The sequence below is a fragment of the Capra hircus genome, chromosome 2 (genome assembly GCF_001704415.2).
Source record: "Capra hircus breed San Clemente chromosome 2, ASM170441v1, whole genome shotgun sequence".
In the NCBI taxonomy this organism is placed as follows: Eukaryota; Metazoa; Chordata; class Mammalia; order Artiodactyla; family Bovidae; genus Capra; species Capra hircus.
In genome coordinates this window covers 114,345,668-114,368,782 of record NC_030809.1, presented here as the reverse complement: position 1 = coordinate 114,368,782, position 23,115 = coordinate 114,345,668, and the positions used below count along the sequence as shown (strand labels likewise).

Genomic DNA, 23,115 nt, shown 5'->3' with positions numbered 1-23,115 from the left:
CACTTGACTTCACACTCCAGGATGTCTGGCTCTGGGTGAGTGAGCATACCATTGTGGTTATCTGGGCTAGTTTGTGGTTTTCTGTTTTAACAAACTTCACCTTTGTTATACCCAATACATAGGGAAGTTAATGAGTTACGTAGCAGTGTCCTTTTCTCTCTCAGGAATATAAACTGGCTCTTTATACTCTTTTGTGGCTATAATAAATATATATAGGACTCATATATAAAGAAGGGTTTTTGTTTTTTTTTAATTTTAGTCTTCACCTTTGTGACATCCTTTTTCAGCCTATGTGAATAAAACATATTGAAGCTGGAAATAGTCAAGGACTTCATAAATAGCATGTAAATATTCATAGATCTGGCTTTAAGAGTTCAGTATAGGTGCTATCCTTAAATAATTAGTAAGCCTTTCATTTTTTTCCTTGCACTAGAAATGTTTCAATGTCTAGATTTCAGTCACATTTATGTCTGTCTTCTACTGACTGAAAATATTAATCATCCTTCAGTTCTCCTCTGTCAGTAAAGATAAGTAATTCCTATTAGTTGAGCTGAGGGGAAATGGAAACTTTGCATATATATAATAAAAATAAATTTAATGAATTCTTTCAGATTTCAGAAACCTCCTCTACCATGATTAGGGATAACTTTTCAAAGAGCATCATGGACATTGTATAGGTTAAGGAGAACAACTTGTTTTATGTGAAGAGATGTATTTGGATTTGATGGGGAAGAGCAGTTATTACTTTGTCTCAGTGGAGTATCCTTTTGGTACTCCTAATTGATACCCTCATTTTTCTGAACTACATGTATACATATACACATATATCTTTTTACTCTCTCAATACTTTTCAAGTATAGATTATACTATTGCTTACTCTGTTCACTTTGTTGTAGAGTGCATCTCTAGAACTTTGTCATCTTGCATGGCCGAAACTGCAGCCACTGAACAACAATTCTCACTTCTTTTTTTCCCCCATCCCTGACAACCACCATTTTCCTTTCTGTTTCTGTGAGTTTGGTTACTGTAATATCTCATGTAAATAGAAATATGTGGTATTTATCTTTTTGTAATTGGCTCACATTTCTGGATCCGTTCATCCCTCAGTGAGCATTTAGGTTGCTTACACATCTTAACCTGTTTTGAATAATGCTGCAGTGTGTATGGATCTGCAAATCTCTCTTCAAGGTCCGTTTTTAGTTTTATATATATGTATATATATCTAGGGTGGGATTGCTGGAGCAAGAGAGTTCCAGAAAAACATCTATTTCTGCTTTATTGACTATGCCAAAGCCTTTGACTGTGTGGATCACAATAAACTGTGGAAAATTCTGGAAGAGATGGGAATACCAGACCACCTGACCTGCCTCTTGAGAAATCTGTATACAGGTCAGGAAGCAACAGTTAGAACTGGACATGGAACAACAGACTGGTTCCAAATAGGAAAAGGAGTACGTCAAGGTTGTATATTGTCACCCTGCTTATTTAACTTCTATGCAGAGTACATCATGAGAAATGCTGGACTGGAAGAAACACAAGCTGGAATCAAGATTGCCGGGAGAAATATCAATAACCTCTGATATGCAGACAACACCACCCTTATGGTAGAAAGTGAAGAGGAACTAAAAAGCCTCTTGATGAAAGTGAAAGAGGAGAGTGAAAAAGTTGGCTTAAAGCTCAACATTCAGAAAACGAAGATCATGGTATCTGGTCCCATCACTTCATGGGAAACAGATGGGGAAACAGTGTCAGACTTCATTTTTGGGGGGCTCCAAAATCACTGCAGATGGTGACTGCAGCCATGAAATTAAAAGACGCTTACTCCTTGGAAGAAAAGTTACGACCAACCTAGATAGTATATTCAAAAGCAGAGACATTACTTTGCCGACTAAGGTCCGTTTAGTCAAGGCTATGGTTTTTCCTGTGGTCATGTATGGATATGAGAGTTGGACTGTGAAGAAAGCTGAGTGCCGAAGAATTGATTCGTTTGAACTGTGGTGTTGGAGAAGACTCTTGAGAGTCCCTTGGACTGCAAGGAGATCCAACCAGTCCATTCTGAAGGAGATCAACCCAGGGATTTCTTTGGAAGGAATGATGCTAAAGCTGAAGCTCCAGTACTTTGGCCACCTCATGCGAAGAGCTGACTCATTGGAAAAGACTCTGATACTGGGAGAGATTGGGGGCAGGAAGAGAAGGGGACGACAGAGGATGAGATGGCTGGATGGCATCACTGACTCGATGGACGTGAGTCTGAGTGAACTCCGGGAGATGGTGATGGACAGGGAGGCCTGGCATGCTGCAATTCATGGGATCGCAAAGAGTCGGACACGACTGAGCGGCTGAACTGAACTGATGGTAGTTCTGTTTTTAATTTTTTGAGGAACCTTCATACTGTTTACTGTGAAAGCTATACCATTTACAATCCCACTAACAGTGCATAAGGGTTCCGATTTCTCCACATCTTCTCCAGTCCTTGTTTTTGTCTTTTTGATAATGGCCATACTGTTGGCGATGAGGCAGTACCTCACTCTGGTTGTGATTTGTATCTCCCTGATGACTAGTGATGTTGAGCATCTTTCCATAAGGTTATCGACCATTTGTATACCTTCTTGGAGAAATGTTATGTTCAAGTCCTTTGTCCATTAAAAATTTTTTTTAGTTGTATGAGTTGTTCTTGTATCTCCTTATCTGATATTGGTTTGTAAATTTTTCTCCCATTCTGTAGGTTACCTTTTCACTCTGTTGATTGCTTCCTTTGCTGTGCAAGAATTTTTCAGTTTGATGTAGTCCCATTTGTTTGTTTTTGTTCCTTGTACTTTTGACATTATATGTAAGAAATCATTACTCGTTTCATGGTCTTGAAGCTTTCCGCCTGTCTTCTTCTTGGAGTATTATAGTTTCAGGTCTTAGATGTAGGTCTATAACAGATTTTGAGTTAATTTTTATTTATGGTGTCTTCATTCTCTTTCTTTTGGATACCAGTTTCGCCAGCATCATATTTTGAAGAGGCTGTCCTTTTGGCCATACTCAATATTTGTAATAACCTATATGGTTAAATAATTCTGAAAAAGAAAAAAAATATATATATATATATATATGAGTGTGTATATAAAAACTGAATCACTTTGCTGTATACTGGAAATGAAAACAACATTGTAAATAAACTGTACTTCAATAAAACAAATAATAAAAATTAAGAAACAAAGATCTCTTTAACATCTACATGAGTGTTTATTTTGGGGCTCTCCATTCTGTTTTGTTGACCTTTCTTTATTTTACTGTTTTCCTATTTTCCATTTTATTTCTTTTCTAATTTTTATTTCCTTTCTTCTGTTAACTTTGATTTTAGTTTGTTATTCATTTTTAGTTGTTGTTTTTTTCTTTTTAAGTTTCTTGAGGTATGAAGTTAGGTTGTTGATTTGAAACTCCTTTTTTAATGTAGAGGTTTATTGCCATTAAATTCCTTCTCAGTATGTTATGTTTTTATTTGTCTCAAGATATTTTCTAATTTCCCTTGTGATTTCTTCTTTGATCCCCTTGGATCATTCAAGAGTGAACACTCATTCAAGAGTGTTGTGTAATTTACACATATTTGTGAATTTTCCAGGTTTCCTAGTGCTCTTGAGTTTAGTTTTATGTTGTTGTGATTGGAAAAGACATTTGGTACGATCTAGTGTTCTTAAATATGTTAGGACTTGATTTGTGACCAACATGTGATGCACGAATGTTCTCTATGTGCTTGAGAAGAATACGTATTCTGTGCTCTTGGGTGAATGTTTTGTATGTCTTTTAGGTCCACTGATGTATAGTGTTATTCAAGTCCTCCCTTTTCTTATTGATCTGTCTGGTTCTATTGAAAGTGGGATATTGAAATCTACTATTACTATGTAACTGTTTCTGCCTTCAATTCTATGAATGTATTTCATATATGTGGGTGCCCTAATGTTAAGTTGGAGAAGGCAATGGCACCCCACCTCACTATTCTTGCCTGGAAAATCCCATGGACGGAGGAGCCTGGTAGGCTGCAGTCCATGGGGTCACCAAGAGTTGGGCACAACCAAGCAACTTCACTTTCACTTTTCACTTTCATACATTGGAGAAGGAAATGGCAGCCCACTCCAGTGTTCTTGCCTGGAGAATCCCAGGGACGGGGGAGCCTGGTGGGCTGCCATCTGTGGGGTCGCACAGAGTTGGACACGACTGAAGTGACTTAGCAGTAGGAGCAGTAATGTTAAGTACATATGTATTTATAATTGTAATATGTTCCTGGTGAATTGACCCTTTGTAACTTTTTTCCTGGTTTATACAGTTTTAATTGAAGTATAGCTAATTTACAATGTTGTGTTTTTCATATATAGCAAAGTGATTCAGTTTTACACATACACATACTTTTTTTCATATGATTTATTTCATTATGATTTATTACAGGATATTGAATCTAGTTCCCCAAGCTTCATATTAGGACCATGTCATTTACCTATTTTATATGTAATAGTTTGTATCTGCTAATTCCAAACTCCTAATTTATCCCTCCCCTTTGGTAACTGTAAGTTTGTTCTCTATGTCTATGAGTCTGTTTCTGTTTCATAAATAAGTTCATTTGTGTCATATTTTAGATTCCACATACAACTGATATCATATGGTATTTGTCTTTATCTTTGTGACTTCACCTAGTGTGATAATCTCTAGGTCCATCCATGTTGCTGCAAATGGCATTACTTCATTCCTTTTATGGCTGAGTAATATTCTAATGTCTATATGTATATCCCACATCCTCTTTATCCATTCCTCTGTTGATAGACATTTAGATGGTTCCCATGTCTTGGCCATCATAAACAGTGCTGCTATGAATATTGGGGTGCATGTATCTTTTCAAATTATAATTTTCTCCATATATATGCCCAGTAGTGGGAATTCTGAATCATATGGCAACTCTGTTTTCCGTTTTTTTAAGGAACCTCCATACAGTTCTCCATAGTGACTGCACCAACTTACATTCCCACCAACATTGTCATAGGAGTGTTCCCTTTTCTCCACACCCTTTCCAGCATTTTTCATTTGTAGACTTTTAGACAATGGCCATCCTGACCTGTATGAAGTGATACCACATTGTACTTTGATTTGCATCTCTCTAATAATTAGCAGTGCGGAGCATCCTTTCATGTGCCTGTAGATCATATGTATGTCTTCTTTTAGGTCTGTTGAGGTCCTCTGCCCATTTTTTTAAAGATTTATTTATTTTTCTGGCTGTGATGGGTCTTCGTTGCTGCATGCTGGCTTTCTCTAGTTGCCACAAGCAAGGGCTACTCTTTGTTGCAGTGTGCAGGCTTCTCATTGCTGTGGCTTCTTTTTTGTGGAGCACAGGCTCTAGGTGCACAAGCTTCAGGAGTTGTGGCTTGTGGGCTCAGTAGTTACGGCCTGTGGGCTCTAGAGCTCGGGCTCAGTAGTTGTGGCACACAGCCTTAATTGTTCCACAGCATGTGGAATCTTCCCGGATCAGGGATCGAACCAGTGTCCCTTTCATTGCAAGGTGGGTTTTTAACCACTGCCTTACCAGGGAAGCCCTGCTCATTTTTTGATTGAATGGTTTGTTTTTATTGTTACTGATTTATATGAGCTATTTATACATTTTAGAAATTAATCCCTGTTGGTTGCATCATTTGCAGATATTTTCTCCCAGTCTGTAAATTGTCCTTTTGTTTTGTTTACAGCTTCTATTGCTGTGCAAAAGCTTCTAAGTTTGATTAGGTCCCATTTGTTTGTTTTTACTTTTATTTCTTTTACCTATGTTCTCTTCTAGGAGTTTTATGGTCTTGTGTCTTAAATTTAAGTCTTTAAACCATTTTGAGTTTACTTTGTATGGCATGAGGGTGTGTTCTAACTTCATTGATGTACATATGGCTGTCCAGCTTTCTCACCACCACTTGCTAAAGAGATTGTCTTTTTTCCATTGTATGTTCTTGCCTGCTTTGTCAAAGGTTCATTGGTGGTAGGTGGGTGGGTTTATTTCTAGGCTCTCTTTTCTGTTCCATTGATCCATAGGTATGTTTTTGGGCCAATTCCATGTTGTTTTGATTACTGTAGCTGTATAATATTATATGAACTCTGCGAGGGTTATTTCTCTAGCTTTGTTCTTTGTTCTCAGGATGGTTTTGATAATTCTGGGTCTTTTATGGTTCCATATAAATTTTGAGATTATTTATTCTAGTACTATGAAAAATGTCATGAGTAATTTGCTAAGGATCTCATTACATCTATAGATTGCTTTGGGTAGTGAGGCTGTTTTTTTTTTTTTAATTTATTTATTTGGGGTTGGTTTGTTTGGGAGGTTTATTTTTGCTGATTGGGCCATATTTCCCTGATTCTTCATATAATTTATGATTTTCTTTCTGAGTTTTATTCATGTGTAAAACAGCCATTTCTCCCAGACTTTAGACTGACTTCATTCAGAGGGAGCCCTTCACCAGTCTTGCCAGGTAGAGGTTATGAGGGCCTCGGACACCTTTTGAGGGTAGGTGTGGCTTCTTTAGGCTTGTGTGTGTGTGGTTTCCCTATTAAAGACGCTTGTCGGTTTCTTTTTTAGGACTTTGTAATCTCTTGTGCTCTCTGGTGTCAGTCTTGATACAGCAGATTCTCTGGTATTACAGGAGCAAGTTATCCTGCTCTCTTTGTTTTCAGTAGCCCCTGGGCATCCAAAGTATGCCAGCTCCCTGTACATGCCCAAATTAGGCAAGACAAATACCAGTCCCTGTGAGTGGCTGTCTGAGAAACTGGAGCACAGGACACTTGCCTGCTCTTCTGTCTTCCCGCTGAGGGCGAAGCAACAAGTTGGGCGCCTTCTCTTGTCTGTCTGGGACACAATAGGCCCTCTGATGCTGCAACAGGCTACCCTCACTCTCCTTTGCTTTCAGCCCCACCACCCTGCCCCAGGCATCCAGGCTATACCAGTTCTGTTAGCACTCAATCAGGCGAGATAGTAGCCCATCCCTTGGGCAACTCTCTGAAAAGCCAGAATGTTAGACACAGATCCACTCTTGTCCTCTTCTCATGCCTTCTCCTCTACCTCTAGGTGTAACCTAGACAAGCCACAAGCCAGGCTGAGCTGTGCTGACTTGGGGAAGGGGCAATCATGGATAAAACACAGCATCTCTTCTTAACTCTGCTTACAGTGCAGCTCTTCTTGGCTTTGCACTCATTTGGGGCTGCTGCAGTTTCTTAAACAGTTTTTAGAGTTCTCATGAAAGAATTTTGGTCCATAAATTGTTAATTCTGTGTCTCTCTGAGGGAATGAGGGTTAGAACTTCCTGTCCCTCCATCTTGTTCTTGGATACCTTTTACACACAGGATGCTTATCTCATTAAATTTGTTAAATGCTTCTTCTAGTTTGTCATCCTACCTGCCCACACTTTTCACACTGTCCTGTTTTCCCTGAGCCTAGAGCAGACCTCCTCTGAATGTCTCATGCTATCCCCAGATTAAAATAGTTGCCCTATGGCTCTTGTCATCGTTCTCAGTGGGTGTTCCTCTCTCCTCCTGCTCCCCATCTGCCCGTTTCAGGCAATTGTGTTGGGTTTTGGCTCTGCTTCCGCTATCAGTTGTGGTCATTCTCCAAGCCACAGACTGACTCCTCTTGCTGCATCTTTCAAAATTTCCCCCAAGGATTCTAATAGATGTTTGCTGCCAGGTTTCTAGGCTCACTCAGAAATCTATTTATGGCTGAGTTGTTTTCATTTTTATGAATGGTACCTAATGTGCAGGGTTATATTTCAGTCTCTAATGATTCACTGATACCTGATATTGTTGATCACATGGTTTTTAGTTTATTTTCTGAAAAGATCTTCATGTATTCCTTGAGTATACCTAGGAACAAGGTACTATCCACAGTAATAATCTGTTTACATGTCTATTTATCTTTACAGGTGAACTGAAGTTCTCCAGGGCAGTAAATCTTACTCATATTGGTTTCTTCAAATTTTTATTTGTGATATAGTTACTTATACAAATAAGGTATTGAAGAAATCCATTTTTCGTTCTCTTTATTGCGTTTGTCTTAAGAGTCTCTTAAGCTGGCAGATACTCATGTTTCCTTAGCTGTATTGCTCTTAGAAATACATTTGACCTAATTATTGGGCTTTTGATGACTTTTTCGGACCTGTGATTTTAAATCAGTATATGTGGTCAGTGGTTCAGAACATGGTTTTGCAGTCAGACAGTCCTGAATTTTCTGTATGACTTTGGGCAAATTATTTATCTCCTTAAAGCCCAGTTTTTTAAATCATAAAATGAGTTATAATAGTAATACCTCATATGTACTGGAAGGATTATTTGGGGTGATGCATAGTGGGTGGGACTTCCCAGGTGGCTCAGTGGTCTGCCTGCCCAGTGCAGGAGATGCAGGAGATGCAGGTTTGATCCCTGAGTCAGGAAGGTCCCCTGGAGTAGGAAGTCACTCCAGCATGGGATTACTGGGAAATCTCATGGACAGAGGAGCCTGGTGTGCTGCAGTCCATGGCATCGCAAAGAGGTGGACACAACCGGGCAACGGAGCATGCATGCATACATAGTGTGTAGCACATAACACTCAGGTATTGAATTGTGTTATTAAAATGAACACATACAGATACATTATGTATTACATTTTAAGCTCTTCCTAGCCATTAAAAGTCAACAAGTGGCAACCATAACTATATTGATGACCTACTACTACTGCTAACAGGTTGATTATATCTGATGCCTAATATCATTAGAGATATGAGAGTGTTTAAGAACAACTTCAGAAACAAAGTAGCGATCACAAATTTGTTTTCTTGCTTTTCCATAACTAAAATCCTGGTCTGGTTGTACTTAAAATGTGATGAGAACAATATCCATCAGTTTAAAGTGAATCTTCTTGGTAGAAACTGAGACACTCAAACACAAAGGGGTTTGTGCTGTGTGACTCCCCATTTACATAAAATAATAGAAATTTATAGTGACCAAAAGCAAATAAGTGGTTGAATACGACAAGAGATAGAGGTATAGGCTACAGAAGAACATGAAGATACTTTGGGGGGTATTAAAAATGTTGCTGAATCTTGACTGTGGTAGTAGCATCTGTCAAAATTCTTTTAATTATCCACATTAAATGGGGACAATTATTGTACATAAATTATATGTTAATAAGTTGATTTTTAAAGCGAGGCATTTTATGATGCATTTAATGTAGTAATTTGAAGATTGTTAATGACCTCTAGGTAATAAAGCTATAAGCAAATTTAGGCCAGTCTCTGCTCATCTATAGTAGCATCCTACTTATCTGATGGTCAGACCGTTGGTAACCCCAGGTCTCCAAAGTATGGCCAAGAGGCTGGGAAGTGCCTTTGAGTGGCTAAATAGTTGTGCAGAGCCTGAATGTTTATAGTGAAAGAATGCTCAGGAATCCCCACTATAATCTATTTAATCTAGCTTTATATAAAATATAAACCCTTGTGTCTTTTTTCCAAGCTTACTGCAGATTAAGTAGTGAATTAAAAGATGAGCACAAGTGATAACCTGCAAAGAAGAATTTTTATTTTTTATATTTATTTATTTTATTTGGCTGCACCAATTTTTAGTTGTGGCAAATGGGTTCTAGTTCCCTGACCAGGGATCGAATCTGGGTCTCCAGCATTGGGAGCACTCAGTCTTAGCCTCTGGATCCTCAGGGAAGTCCCAGAAGATTTTTAAAATATAAAGTTAGATTTAAGAACTGTAAGTTCAACAATTAGGGGCCGTATAAATCAGGGTAAGGCAACTCAATACACTACAATAGCCTCTGTGATATTTCTGTATTCAGACACCAAAATTTTAGTAGTACAGTCATTGTAATAAACCTGAACCTTCAAGAAAAACATTGAATTATAGTCTGTAATACTTAGTGTGGTGTAGTTTATACAGAAATGGCTAAATAAAAACATTTTGTTGTTTAAGGAATTAAATAGTAGGAAGCTGGAAAACATATATGAACATGTGAGTTTGTGTTTGTACCGCCCCCCACACTTATCAAGCATTAACGCATATATATAACTCCATGCTTTTGTAAACCTTTATAGTAGTGTGACTTTATCCTGAAGTTATAGGCTCTTGGAAATAATATTTTAATAAACTTTTAGTGGGACTGGTCACCAACTCTTGAATAAGCCAAATCTGTTTTTGTTATACAAATAGACTGATGTTTCCAGATCTTCCCTGCTTTTGATAAGATTATGATGTGTGTATGATACTTTTCTGTAAGTGAAAGTGAAGTTGCTCAGTCGTGTCCGACTCTTTGCGACCCCATGGACTGTAGCCTACCAGGCTCCTCCATCCGTGGGATTTTCCAGGCAAGAGTACTAGAGTGGGTTGCCGTTTCCTTCTCCAAGGGATCTTCCCAACCCAGGGATTGAACCAGGGTAACAGAAGATACTATAATTGATTTACTGCATTTAGAAGATTGTATTTCATTTATTTACTTCCAGTGTTGATATGGAAAGGAGTTCGTGTTATCCACATCATTACACTGAAAGCAGATGTGTTACACCAGACAGAACTCTAGGAATCTGCTTATATTTTGGCAATTCTGTTGTTACATGCATTTTTTAGTGTACTTTTTTTTTTTACGTATAGCTAGTCAACTTAAGAGAAAGTATTAATGAAGTTTTTACTTCGTGTGAGTCTGTTCAACTGTAATGAACCATTAACAATTTTTAAGACAGAAAGTGATGTGATAGGATCTGTCTAGGGATAAACCCTGGTAGCTGTAGGAAGAATGGGTGGAGTCTCCATATATTCAAAAAGATCAATAAATAAAGTTTAAGTATAGAGGGAGTTTGAAGACTCTCAGGTAATTATGAAAGTTTTGACAGGGTTGACTGGGTAGGTGGTGATTCTGTTAAAGGATGTTAGATAGGAATGACTTTCTAAAGGAGTGGAAGAGATGAGAAAGTTGGTAAGTTTACTGGCGGAACATATTGATTTGATCATGCTTAGAGATGCTTGGGGAGAACAGTGTACATGAAATCAGGTTGGGCTTCCAGGGAGAGACTGTAAAGCAGTCTCTACACAATGGATTGGGTTTTTTTAAAATTTGTTTTCTTTGGAATTTTTGGTTTGTGTATATTAAGTCGCTTGCTCAGTCGTGTCCGACTCTTTGCGACCCCATGGACTGTAGCCCACCAGGCTCCTCCGCCTGTGGGATTTTCCAGGCAAGAATACTGGAGTCAGTTGCCATTTCCTTCTCCAGGGGATCTTGCCGACCCAGGGATTGAACCCAGGTCTCCCGCATTGCAGGCAAATGCTTTAACCTCTGAGCCACCAGGGATATTAGCCTGCCTATTTTACAGTTTTAGGAGCTTGGATCTCTTAACTGTTTCATCTGTATTATGAGGGAGTTGGAGAAGACTTAGGTTTCTCTTAACTTTAACCCACCCAAGATTCTGAATCTGAAGGTCTGGGGTGGCACCTGCAGGCCTTCCAGTAGTCATGTGTGGATGTGAGAGTTGGATCATCAAGAAGGCTGAGCACCAAAGAATTGATGCTTTGAACTGTGGTCCTGGAGAAGATTCTTAAGAGTCCCTTAGATAGCAAGGAGATCAAGCCAGTCAATCCTAAAGGAAATCAACCCTGAATATTCACTGGAAGGACTGATTCTGAAGCTGAAGCTCCAATACTTTAGCCACCTGATGCGAAGAGCTGACTCTTTGGAAAAGACCATGATGCTGGGAAAGAATGAGGACAGGAGGAGAAGGGGGCAACAGAAAATGACATGCTTGGATGGCACCATTGACTCAACGGACATGAGTTTGAGCAAACTCCAGGAGATAGTGAAGGAGAAGGAAGCTTGGTGCTACAGTCCATGGGGTCGCAAGGAGTCAGACACAGCTGAGCAACTGAACAACAGCAGGACAATCACAAAGATCTTTTCTGTCTCCAGAGTTTCATCTTTCAGACTTAAGGTTTTTTGTAAAATAGGAGAAGCTGGAGTTCTTATACTTCATTCATCCAACAGACATTTTTATTTTGTGATTGGCAGATGAACCAGTACTTATAGGTAAGGCTCAGTAAAAGCACATTATTAACTAATAGCTTTGCCAAGCTAATATTATAATTCCAGAAAATTGTCACCTGTTTTTCTTCCATATATTTTTGATTGGGTAATATGCATTTATTTTAACTTATTCCCATTTTCAAATCTTTCATTATAGTTTAGTTAGCTATCAAGTTGGAACAGTTGATTGAAATTGAGGCATGTTTCTGTGATGGTGCAAATTTATACATATACCTTCTTTCTGGAGTAATGATACTGACATATACTTAAATAAATTATCTTTCCCAGTCTTACTCAGTCACTCCTCAGTATGAAACACAACATCACTGCCCTTGTTACAAAGGAAAGCAGGAAGTGTTACTTGCGCATGTTTTTGACTCTGACATCCATTGACTTACCCCTGATATTCTGTATAATGATCATTAGTTAATAAGAGATTATGATAGAATGAGGAATTTGGGGGTTAGTAAGAATGAGTCAACATTCAGAAAACGAAGATCATGGCATCTGGTCCCATCACTTCATGGGAAATAGATGGGGAAACAGTGTCAGACTTTATCTTTTTGGGCTCCAGAATCACTGCAGATAGTGACTGCAGCCATGAAATTAAAAGATGCTTACTCCTTGGAAGGAAAGTTATGACCAACCTAGATAGCATAAGACATTCAAAAGCAGAGACATTACTTTTCCAACAAAGGTCCATCTAGTCAACGCTATGGTTTTTCCAGTGGTCATGTATGGATGTGAGAGTTGGACTGTAAAGAAAGCTGAGCGCCAAAGAATTGATGCTTTTGAACTGTGGTGATGGAGAAGACTCTTGAGAGTCCCTTGGACTACAGGGAGATCCAACCAGTCCATCCTAAAGGAGATCAGTCCTGGGTGTTCATTGGAAGGACTGATGATGTAGCTGAAACTCCAGTACTTTGGCCACCTGATGCGAAGAGCTGTCTCATTGGAAAAGACTCTGATGCTGGGAGGGATTGGGCGCAGGAAGAGAAGGGGACGACAGAGGATGACATGGCTGGATGGCATCACTGACTCGATGCACGTGAGTTTGGGTGAACTCTGGGAGTTGGTGATGGATAGGGAGGCCTGGTGTACTGTGATTCATGGGGTCTCAAAGAGTCAGACATGACTGAGCGACTACTGAACTAACTGAAGAATGAGTAGGTACAGGAGGAAGAGATGAGTAAAGAAGAGAGATGTTACAAATTAAAGATGCAAGATACTATCACTAAAATTGTATGGTAAAGAGATTTTACCAGGGAATAAGCTTCTCCCTGCATTTAAGGAACTTTGGGGGCCTCTTGAAGAAGACCAGATAGTATGGTGGGACAGGTCTTCAAGACCAACCCTCCTTATCAAGTCTTTGCTTGGATTGTTTTCATTCTAACAGTTCTGTTAACTGGTATCCTAAAGACATAAAGGAATTCATCTAGCAGTTCATAAATAAGAAAGGTTCGTGGATTTCATGGAAGTGAAATTCTAATACATGTAGTTCCTTTGTGAGGGATGGTCATTTATTAATGTAAGGAAAATCCTAGACATTTCTTAAAGATATCAACCTTTTACTTTAAATATTTACTTATTTGGCTGTGCCAGGTCTTACTTGGAGCCTGTGCGATCTAGTTCCCTGACCAGGGATCAAACCTGGGCCCCCTGCATTAGGGGCTCACTGTCCTAGCTACTGGACCACTAGGGAAGTCTGAAAGGTATCAATATTTAAAAATACCCCAAGTTAATGTTATCATTCACTGACTTATTTTTTTAACGTATATGTGTATTTTTAAATTCTATGTATGTATTTTTGGCTGGCTCTTCCTTACCATGGGGGCTTTTTTCTGGTTATAGCAAGCGAGGCCTACTGCCTGGCTGTAGTGCTCTGGCTTCTCGCTGCACAGCGATTTCCCTGTTGCAGGGCACAAGCTCTAAGGCGTATGGGCTTCAGTCATTGTGGCTCCTGGGCTCTAGAGCACAGACTTAGTAGTTGTGGCACACGGACTTCGTTGTTGTGTGGCATGTGGGATCTTCTCGGATCAGGGATCAAATTCGTGTCTGCTGCACTGGCAGGTGAATTCTTTACTGCCGAGCTACCAAGGAAGGCCCCATTCACTGACTTCTCAACATTGTTTTTGAAATGAAGGTATACCTTTATTATCAGGAATGTCTTCCTAGTGTTTTTAAGGAATGGCTTGTCTGGATAGAGTATCCCCACTGTATTGTTATCACATCTCTATTTTTTGACATTTGTTGTTACTGTACAGAAATCTGGAAACAGTCTTCCTCCTCCTCCCCCCACCGCCTTCCACCCCTATATGGAATGTTTCCTGCCTGGTGATCTGAAAATGCTTTGTTTTTCAAATTTAGCAGCTTAAACTAGGACATATTTTAATGTTGACGGTTCTTTAATAAACTTATCTGTCAGACAATGTACTCTTTCTTCTTGAGATTTAGTTCTTTTCCTCCTGGAGTATTCCCCAAACTATATTTCTGCCTAAGTTTTCTGTTCTGTTTGTTGCCATCTGAACCTCAGGGCGTTTTTTAATGTTGCGTTTGCTTAATCTTCTGTGTTTGTTGTTGTTGTTGTTTAGTGGCTTTGTCCTGTCCAACTGTTTCATGGCCCCCATGGATTGTAGCCCACCAGGCTCCTCTGTCCGTGGGATTTCCCAGCAGGAATATCGGAGTGGGCTTCCATTTCCTCTCCAGGGGATCTTGCTGACCCAGGGATGGAACCCGCATCTCCTGCCCTGAAGGAAGGTTCTCTACCGTCTGAGCCACCTGGGAAGCCCTCTGTGTGTGTTGTCTACCTCATAATGGATGCACTGTTTCAGTTTTCTTCTACTTTCAGTATGTTTCTTCAGGTCTTACCTCCATGACACAAGTTTGTTTTTGGTCTTGTTGATTCTATTCCCTACCATTTCTAGTTATTTATTAGATTTATAGTATTTTGATACTCAGTTTCTCTCAGCTGTATAATCTTTTTCATGTCACTATTTTAAAAGCTCAGCATTGAATTCGCTTACTAAATTTATATTCTTAGATTCCATGTAAAGCACTTAGAAGGAATCTGTTTCTTGTTGCTTTCTCTTTCAAGGTAGGGTCTTTGAGTTCCGTTTGGATGCTATGTTCTTTGCTTTTATTCTTTAAACAAAAAGAAGTGTTTTTGCCATATCACAGTGGCATGAGGGATCTTAGTTTCCTCAGCAAGGATTGAACTTGTGTTCCCTGTAGTGCAAGTGCAGAGTCCTAACCTCTGGACCACCAGAGAAGTGCTTCTTTGTACAGATGTACTATAAAGTAAACCATATAAAAATGTATAAAACTTATGTGTACAGTATTGAAATAGATTACGTTTAAATATATGTAAACTTGCATAATCCCTACCAATCAAGTATGATATTTTAATGGTAGTCCAGAAGGTTCTTCTGTTTCTCTTTCTTATAATTCTCTCTACCTTACTCAGTGCTGTTAACCACTAGACTCACTTTATAATTATCTTTTTCACGCTTTTGTTTATAGTATTACCATCCACATATACATTCTGATATAACTCAGTTGAATTTTGCCTGCTTTGGGACTTCATTTAATTGAATCACACTGTATGTGCTGTTTTGTGACATGTTATTTTTTTCCCAACATATTTTTAAAAATTCATCCAGATTGTTGCATATATGTTTTCCTTGCTGTATAGTGTTTTATTGTATTAGTCAGGGTTCTCCTGACTGACAGAACCAGTAGGATGTGTATGTATATGGAAGGAGACTTACCTCAAGGAACCAGCTCACATGATTGTGGAGGCTGGCAAGTCTAAGTCTGCAGTGTGGACTCGCAGGCCTGAGACCCAGGAGAGCAGATGATGCGAAGTCCAATGGCAGTCTTCTGGAGAATTCCCTCAGAAAGAAATTCCTTCAAGAAGGCCAGTCATTTTGTTCTATTTAGGTCTTCAGCTGACTGAGTAAGACCCACCCAATTACGGAGAGTAATCTGCTTTACTCAGAGTTCACGGATTTAAATGAGTCTCATCTGAAAACACCCTTCTGGTTAACATAGAAAATTAACCACCACAGCATGTATACTGCAGGATTTTTTTTTTGTTGTATTGGGAATTTATGTGGTTTCGAGGTTTAGGCATTTCGAGCATTCCTCCTGCTGCTTGTTTGTGTGTTTCTTTCCTAGAGCACATAGTCATTCATATTGTATGGAGTATTACATAGGAATAAAGTTGTTGTGTCATAGGTATACATACATTCAAGTTTACTGGGCCATTTTAAACCATTTTGTTAAAAACTATGCCAGGTATTGGTTTTATCAGCTGCTCTATATCCTTGCCAGTGGCTAATACTGTCTGAGTTACAAAAGCTCACCATTATGAAGATTTAATTTGTATTTACTGGACCACTCTTTGAGCATCATTTACCCTTTTGATGTGGGCCTATTTTTTTCCATCATATAAACTTATATTCTTCAGTTGTGATAAATTTCCTTGAATTGCCTTTTAGATTTCTTCCCCTTCTATTTTCTCTGTTCTCTTTTTAGGGCTCCTATTACCTAGATGTTGGACTTCCTGGATTGATTCTCTATCTTATTTTTTGTCTACTTTTCATCTGATTGTCATTTTGTTCTTCTTAAATATCTTCTCAATTTTATCTTTTATTTCTTCTTTAAAATTTTCATTTATGTTCTATTTCCTTTTTCTGCTTATTTTTCTATGTATTCTGTATTGTTCCTTTCCTGTAGCATCCTAATACTTCTTGCTGAATCCTATTCAAGAATAGAAATATGAACTATCCTACTTTCGTTTCTTTTAGCATACTGATAATTTTAAAAATATTGTCATCTTTTGGTTTGTTTCTTTCAGCTCGTTTTGATTCCATTTGTTTGCCTTTATCCTTCATCAAAGAGATTTTCCTCAGATATCAGTTGATCCTCAGCGTACTGCTCATAATTTAAGTTTATTTGGCACTAAATGAATAGAACTAGACAGGAAAGAAAATGAAGGACTTGAACAACGCTATACATCATTTGGACCTAACAGACATGTACAGAACACTCACCCAACAGCAGCAGAATACTGAATACATTCTTCTCAAGCACACAGAGAACGCTCATATATCACATGTTGAGCACCAAACACGTCTTAAGGAATTTAAGAAAACTGAATCTTACCAAAAATCTTTTCCAGTCACAATGAAATGAAATTAGAAGTCAAGCAGTAGGAAAAATGGAAAATTCACAGACGTGTAGAAATTAAACAGCACACTCTTGGGTCAAAGGAGAAATCACATGGGAAGTTAGAAAATATCTTGAGGCAAATAAAAACTAAAAAGTTGACTAGTAGTTCTGAGGGCTTGAGAGAAGCCTCCCGAATACAGGATGATGTCTCTATTTTATGCCTTTTCAGCTGAGCTGATAAGATTTCCCAGAGAAGAATCTTCCATTCTTTTGTTTTAAGGAAAGAGAGATGAAGTCTCAGTCTTCAGTATTTAAAACTCAGTTTACAGGATGATATCTCTGCCTTCCACTCTGTCTGGTGTTCCTCGGTTCAAAATCTCCTGATTCACTATCCAGAGAACAGAGCTCAACTCTTCTACCCGCGTGGGGAAGGGGACAAGATTGGGGAATGTGAGGGGATATCTAACTGTTTCTCAAATAGATCTTTTGCAATAATTCTTCCGTATCAGTTCCACCTCCCAGAGCTACCTGGTGCCACCTTTGAAGGTTTAGTTAGATATACTGGTCTGCTTCTTTCCTCAAGATGATTTATTTTGCCAAGGGAATATCATCATTGAGTTCACATATCTTAATATTTTGTCCCATTTTGCTATCCAGAATTATACAGCAAGATAGGAAAAAGTAGTATCCTAACAAAAGTTTTAGATGGAGAAAATATTTTGAAATTGTGTATAGCTATGTTCTCTCTCCCTCAGCCTTTCTTAGTTAATTTAAATTCATTTTTTAGTATTCAAGTGAATGCCTCCCCATATTCTTGTCTCTCTTTTAACCTTCTTCCAAGAGTATGTTTATGATTAGAAGAATTTATGAGATATTTTACCACTAGCTTCTTTGCTAAAAATACACAAATACATATTTATGATAAATAAAATTGCTTTTGTATGTTGGTTTCTGGAAATAGTTCTAACATTTTATTGTTAACTTCGACAAATGTGTTGTATATGTTTTGTTTTCTGTTTATTAACAGGAAACATCTGTTAGCTTAGAGCTTTCCTTTGAAGAGATACTTCCCAATACTTTGGGCTCAAATCACAACTAATTCTTTATTTCAGAAAAAAGTAAAGTAAGACCCCAAAGGTCATTCTTTGTATCTATTTTCATCATTTTGTACCTCTAGACTGAATTTTTCTTTTATGAGTGCAGTTTACTTGCTAAAAAATAGAAAGGATGGTATTAAGGGTTCTGTTCACTTTTTAAAGTTAGTTCTTAGAATTATGTATTTTGAAATTCATCTGAATGTAAATGGGCACAGCATTAAAACAGTTTTTCAAAACATGAAAACCAAAACCTGAAGTCACTGGATAAAAAGGCATTCTTTCTAGAAAGTCATAATTATGGTATAGCAGTAGCAGTTCAGAACAGATTATTCTGGTCTTTCTTTTCTGTTAGTTGCATTACCACTTTGGAGAAAACAAATTTTCATCTTGTTGAACTCCATCTAGGTGAGAGTTGGACCTATACAGTTGTGAACATGTTCATCAAAAAATGGACAGCTATTTAAAAATAAGGCCAGAAGCAGAGGGTGAATATAAGAAAAGATGAAAAGAATATTTTCCTATAAACATTAAGGGAAAATGGTTTAGCATTAACAGGTTTTTACAAATTAATACTCTGCTTTCAAAAGGTCAGTGTGTGTGTGTTCGTCTCTGTCATGTCCGACTCTGTGTGACCCCATGGATTGGGGCCTGCCAGCTGCCTCTGTCCATGGGATTCTCCAGGCAAGAGTACTGGAGTGGGTTGCCATTGCCTTCTCCAGGGGATCTTCCCAGCCCAGGGATCAAACCCGGGTCTCCTGCATTGCAGGCAGATTCTTTACTGTCTGAGCTACCAGAGTTATCGCTGGATCCATTTAAAACATCCTGCTTTCAATACAAGTATATATACTGACCCCTTCTCTTTGAAATCAGAAACCTAACTCCCAAGGCCCTGTGGAAGGACTCTTCCAGCTTCTCTCCTCCCCTCTTTGCACTCTGTTTATAGTTCCACTCAGTTAACTACATAGTATAAACCTGGGGCATCCTGAGTGAAAAAACTCACAAAAAACTCCTCTTTGCCTTTCATTGGCGGTAAAGTCAACCAGTGCAGAGATGTTCCTACACAACCAGTGTTACTTCAGCACATATTATTGAATATCGTTTGTTTTTCTTTATTGTTTGATAATCATTCTGTTATTCTCTGCAGAAGTCTAAGCTAACATAGGAGACAGGGGACTGCAGTTGAACCTACTATCTACAGTTGACCCTTGAACAATGTCGTGATTAGGGATGCCTACCCTCTGCACAGCGAAAACCCACATACCACTTATAGTTGGCCCTCTCTATCTGTGATATCCACTATCAGATCTGCAGATTCAGCCAGCCTCAGATAATGTAGTGCTATAGGATTTACTGTTGAAAACACCCGAGTCATCAGTACAGTTCAAACCTGTGTTGTTCAAGGGTTAACTGTATGTAACTTTATTTTAAATATTCTTATGTAATCCTCACAGTCAAGGGATGTTACTTTGTATAGAGTAATGTTATTCCTGTATCTTGATGCAGAATCTGAAGAATGATTTTCCCAAAACCTCCTCACTGAGTGGCAGATCCAGGATATAAACTTAATTTGTCGGATGCCAAAGCCTGAAGTTTTTTGTTAAACACAAAGGAACCAGGACTTGCCTTCCCCTGTCCAAACCCTCTTTCAAGACTGCAAAGGTCTTTTGTACTGGGACATAAACAATAACTCAGATCTTATGTGGGTTTGAGTATATATGTTAGATCTTGTTAAACATTGAGTTTCTTGGCTTTCATAATGTGAGGGGGATATTGGAGTGACTTGGTATCATGTATCACTGTATAGAAATGTAACATTTCTGTATATGAATAAGGTCATATATATTATTATAATCATTTTTTAGAAAACCACCTAAAGATAAACTTGTAAAAATTCAACATTTCATCTTGTCTTTGTATTGGGAATTGGGAATCATGCAGACAGTCTCTTAAAGTCACTAAGTTGAGAACAAACTTACTTAGACTCTTTGCCCAGTAACATAGAAGTAGCCAGGAAACCCCTCCTTGAATGGCTTGGAAAGAGCTTCATTGTAAAGGGTCAAGAAGTCTAACCTTAGATTTCCACTCTTTCAGTTAACCATCCCACCCCTGTGAGGCCAGTTCAGCCATCTTCCCTCTGCCCTGTGCTCCCATACTTAGCAGATTTCAGAAGACAGCTGAGTGACAACACCTGCCACCATTGCTTAGATAGTCTTTAAGTGCCATACGCATTGTGAAACTGCTTATTTGTAAAATCTGAAGCCCCAGTGGAATAAAATGGTCTAATCCCTTACTGAAATGCCTTGAATGCAAGTGAAATATGAAAGAGCTTAATGTTAAACAATACTGTGTTTATTGCTGTATGAACCTTACAAAAATTATAAAGTGGCTTTCTGTGTTTATTTTGCAGTAACAAATAATGAATATTAGTGAAGAGGAAATATTAAAAGCAGTGTATTTAACTCAAAAAAAGTGTATATTTAACTCTGGTATAGAAATTTTACCTTCCAACTTTTTAGACATACATCATAAGGAAAATTTACTTGGGAGAAATATCTCTTTAACGTTAGAGGAAAATGAGAATGGGAAGTGGAATTATATGGATCATTCACTTGAATATAAACTAAAATTTAATTGCTTTTAAAGAACCAAAAGCTAGATCAGTTTTATTTTAGAAGAAGGACCAGCTTGTATAGAATATTGAGTTCTACATTAAATAACTATTAAAGTCTAATTTGAATGACAGAATCAGAGAAACCTCAGACCATTTTTTTTTCAGACCATTATTTAAAAAAATTTTTTTTGATTCCTTTTGTAGGGCATATTTAAAGTGAAATCTTAAGAAAATTCTCACTTCTATCTTCCTGAAATGTAACCTATACCAGAATAGTTTTGTTGCATAAGTTTGCAGTTCTATTTAAACACTTAAGCAGCTATTAATTTCATGTTTTAGTTCATCTCTGTTCTGTGTATTTTTAACAGTGAAATTAAATATATCCTTTCTGATTTGTTTGATTTTAAATTAGGCTCACCCGGGGCTATCTTCCAGAGGCTGTGAGATGGCCCTTAGTGCATTTCGGCATCAGCTTTTATTGAACTCGGTGCATGTTCTTGCCTTTGTCATCTTGGAAGGACATTAGACTAGTTGTGCCAACTTGGATCCATTTCTGAGGTTTACCGCAGGAAGCAAAATACTGAAATTATCAGAAACCATTCTTCTTCAGTTTTTTCTTTTTAAATACCACTGAAATGTGACTCCGAAGTAAAAATAGAATTTCTCGAGTCCAGTAGTTTATGACTTATATGCCCTGTGTGTATTCCAAGCATCTCTTGCCCAGACTCAGCAAGCAGACAGGATGACTATGTAAAAGGGAAGAGCGTGTCCTTAACCCATGGCTAGAAATAGCATAAGTGTGTTTCTGTGGCATCTTGCTCTACCTGTGACTCAGGTTCTGGAATCAGCTCTTCTCTAAATGATTGCTGGCATCACACCTACGTGAGCCCTTAGTGGAGCTTTCCCATTAAAAGACACGAATGCTGGGATCTGAAGTATATTGAATACTTTTATTGATCAACTTGGAAAGAACCTGCTAATACAGAAATGTCATATATAGTTGACCAGTTGATTATTGACTCTGTTCTAATAATATATGAGGTTTATTTTCTACTGTTTTTCCTAGAGTCATAATGAAGTGGCTTAAAAAGATAAATAAGAACAAAGTTTACGTTCTAGGGTAGGCCTGCTTTGGTCCAATTATCCCTCATTGTTGCAAATTCATTCTTTGTGTTCAAAAGTTTAACTTTCCATATTCCAGACGATTCATAGAGATTAGCCACAGTTTATTTAAACAAACAAAGAAGACACACACAGGGCAATAGTTTAAAAATTTTTTTTTTTCGGAAAGAATTCACTTGCTTACTTTTCTTAAAAACATCTTTCCCATTTCATTGAGGCAGATTTGGAAGTCAAACCAGAAACTTCAGGCTCTACTACGATGGAAAGCACTTTGTTGGGGAGAAGCGCTTTGAGTCCATCCACGATCTGGTGACTGATGGATTGATTACTCTCTATATTGAAACCAAGGCAGCAGAATACATTGCCAAGATGACGATAAACCCAATTTATGAGCACATAGGATACACAACCTTAAACAGAGAGCCAGCATACCAAAAACATATGCCAGTCCTGAAAGAGACACTTGATGAGAAAGATTCTACAGGCCAGGATGGGGTGTCAGAGAAAAGGGTAAGCTACCATGAAACCACACTTTATCTTCTTCTGTTTGGGGTCCTTATAAGAAAACCATTATTGCCAGAAGAGATTGACTTCTCCGTGGTGCTCTGGAAAGGGTGTGCCTTTTCCTTAATGTCTAGTTTCTGTGATGCTGAGTTTTGCGTATATCTGATTCTTACTCAGTTAAAATATGTCAGGTATGTTTTTGTATTCCTGATTATTTCTTATTTTATCAGTTTTAACAATTTGTTGGAAAAAATGGCCAACAAATTTTATAGTAAAAAAAGTTTGAGTCTTAATCAGAAGCATAACTTGTGCTAGCTATATTACATAAAAAAATTAAGGGGGTTACATTATCTATCAGTTTGTTTTCTTTAAAAGTAATTTATAAGTAGTTCTCTTCTTTAGAAAATTGACAGATAACATGTATTTTTAAATACACATGGTTAAATTCAGTTTTTCAATAACTGTTACACTATTTTGAGAATCAGTCTTGAGTAACAGGAGAATTTACCTCTGGACTTAGAAAGTAAATCAGGAGGATATACTTTTCTATCATTATGAAAGACAGT

The 23,115-nt window shown here is 38.0% G+C and overlaps 1 protein-coding gene across 2 annotated transcripts in view; it reads left to right on the top strand.

The window, feature by feature from the left end:
* CHN1 (chimerin 1) overlaps positions 1 to 23,115 on the top strand; it is a 208,509-nt gene that overhangs the window by 98,495 nt on the left and 86,899 nt on the right. For both annotated transcript variants that reach the window (XM_018064906.1, XM_018064912.1), the window contains one exon: positions 22,267 to 22,555. In XM_018064906.1, the coding sequence (XP_017920395.1) occupies positions 22,267 to 22,555 (289 nt within the window). The remainder of the gene's footprint in view (positions 1 to 22,266; positions 22,556 to 23,115) is intronic.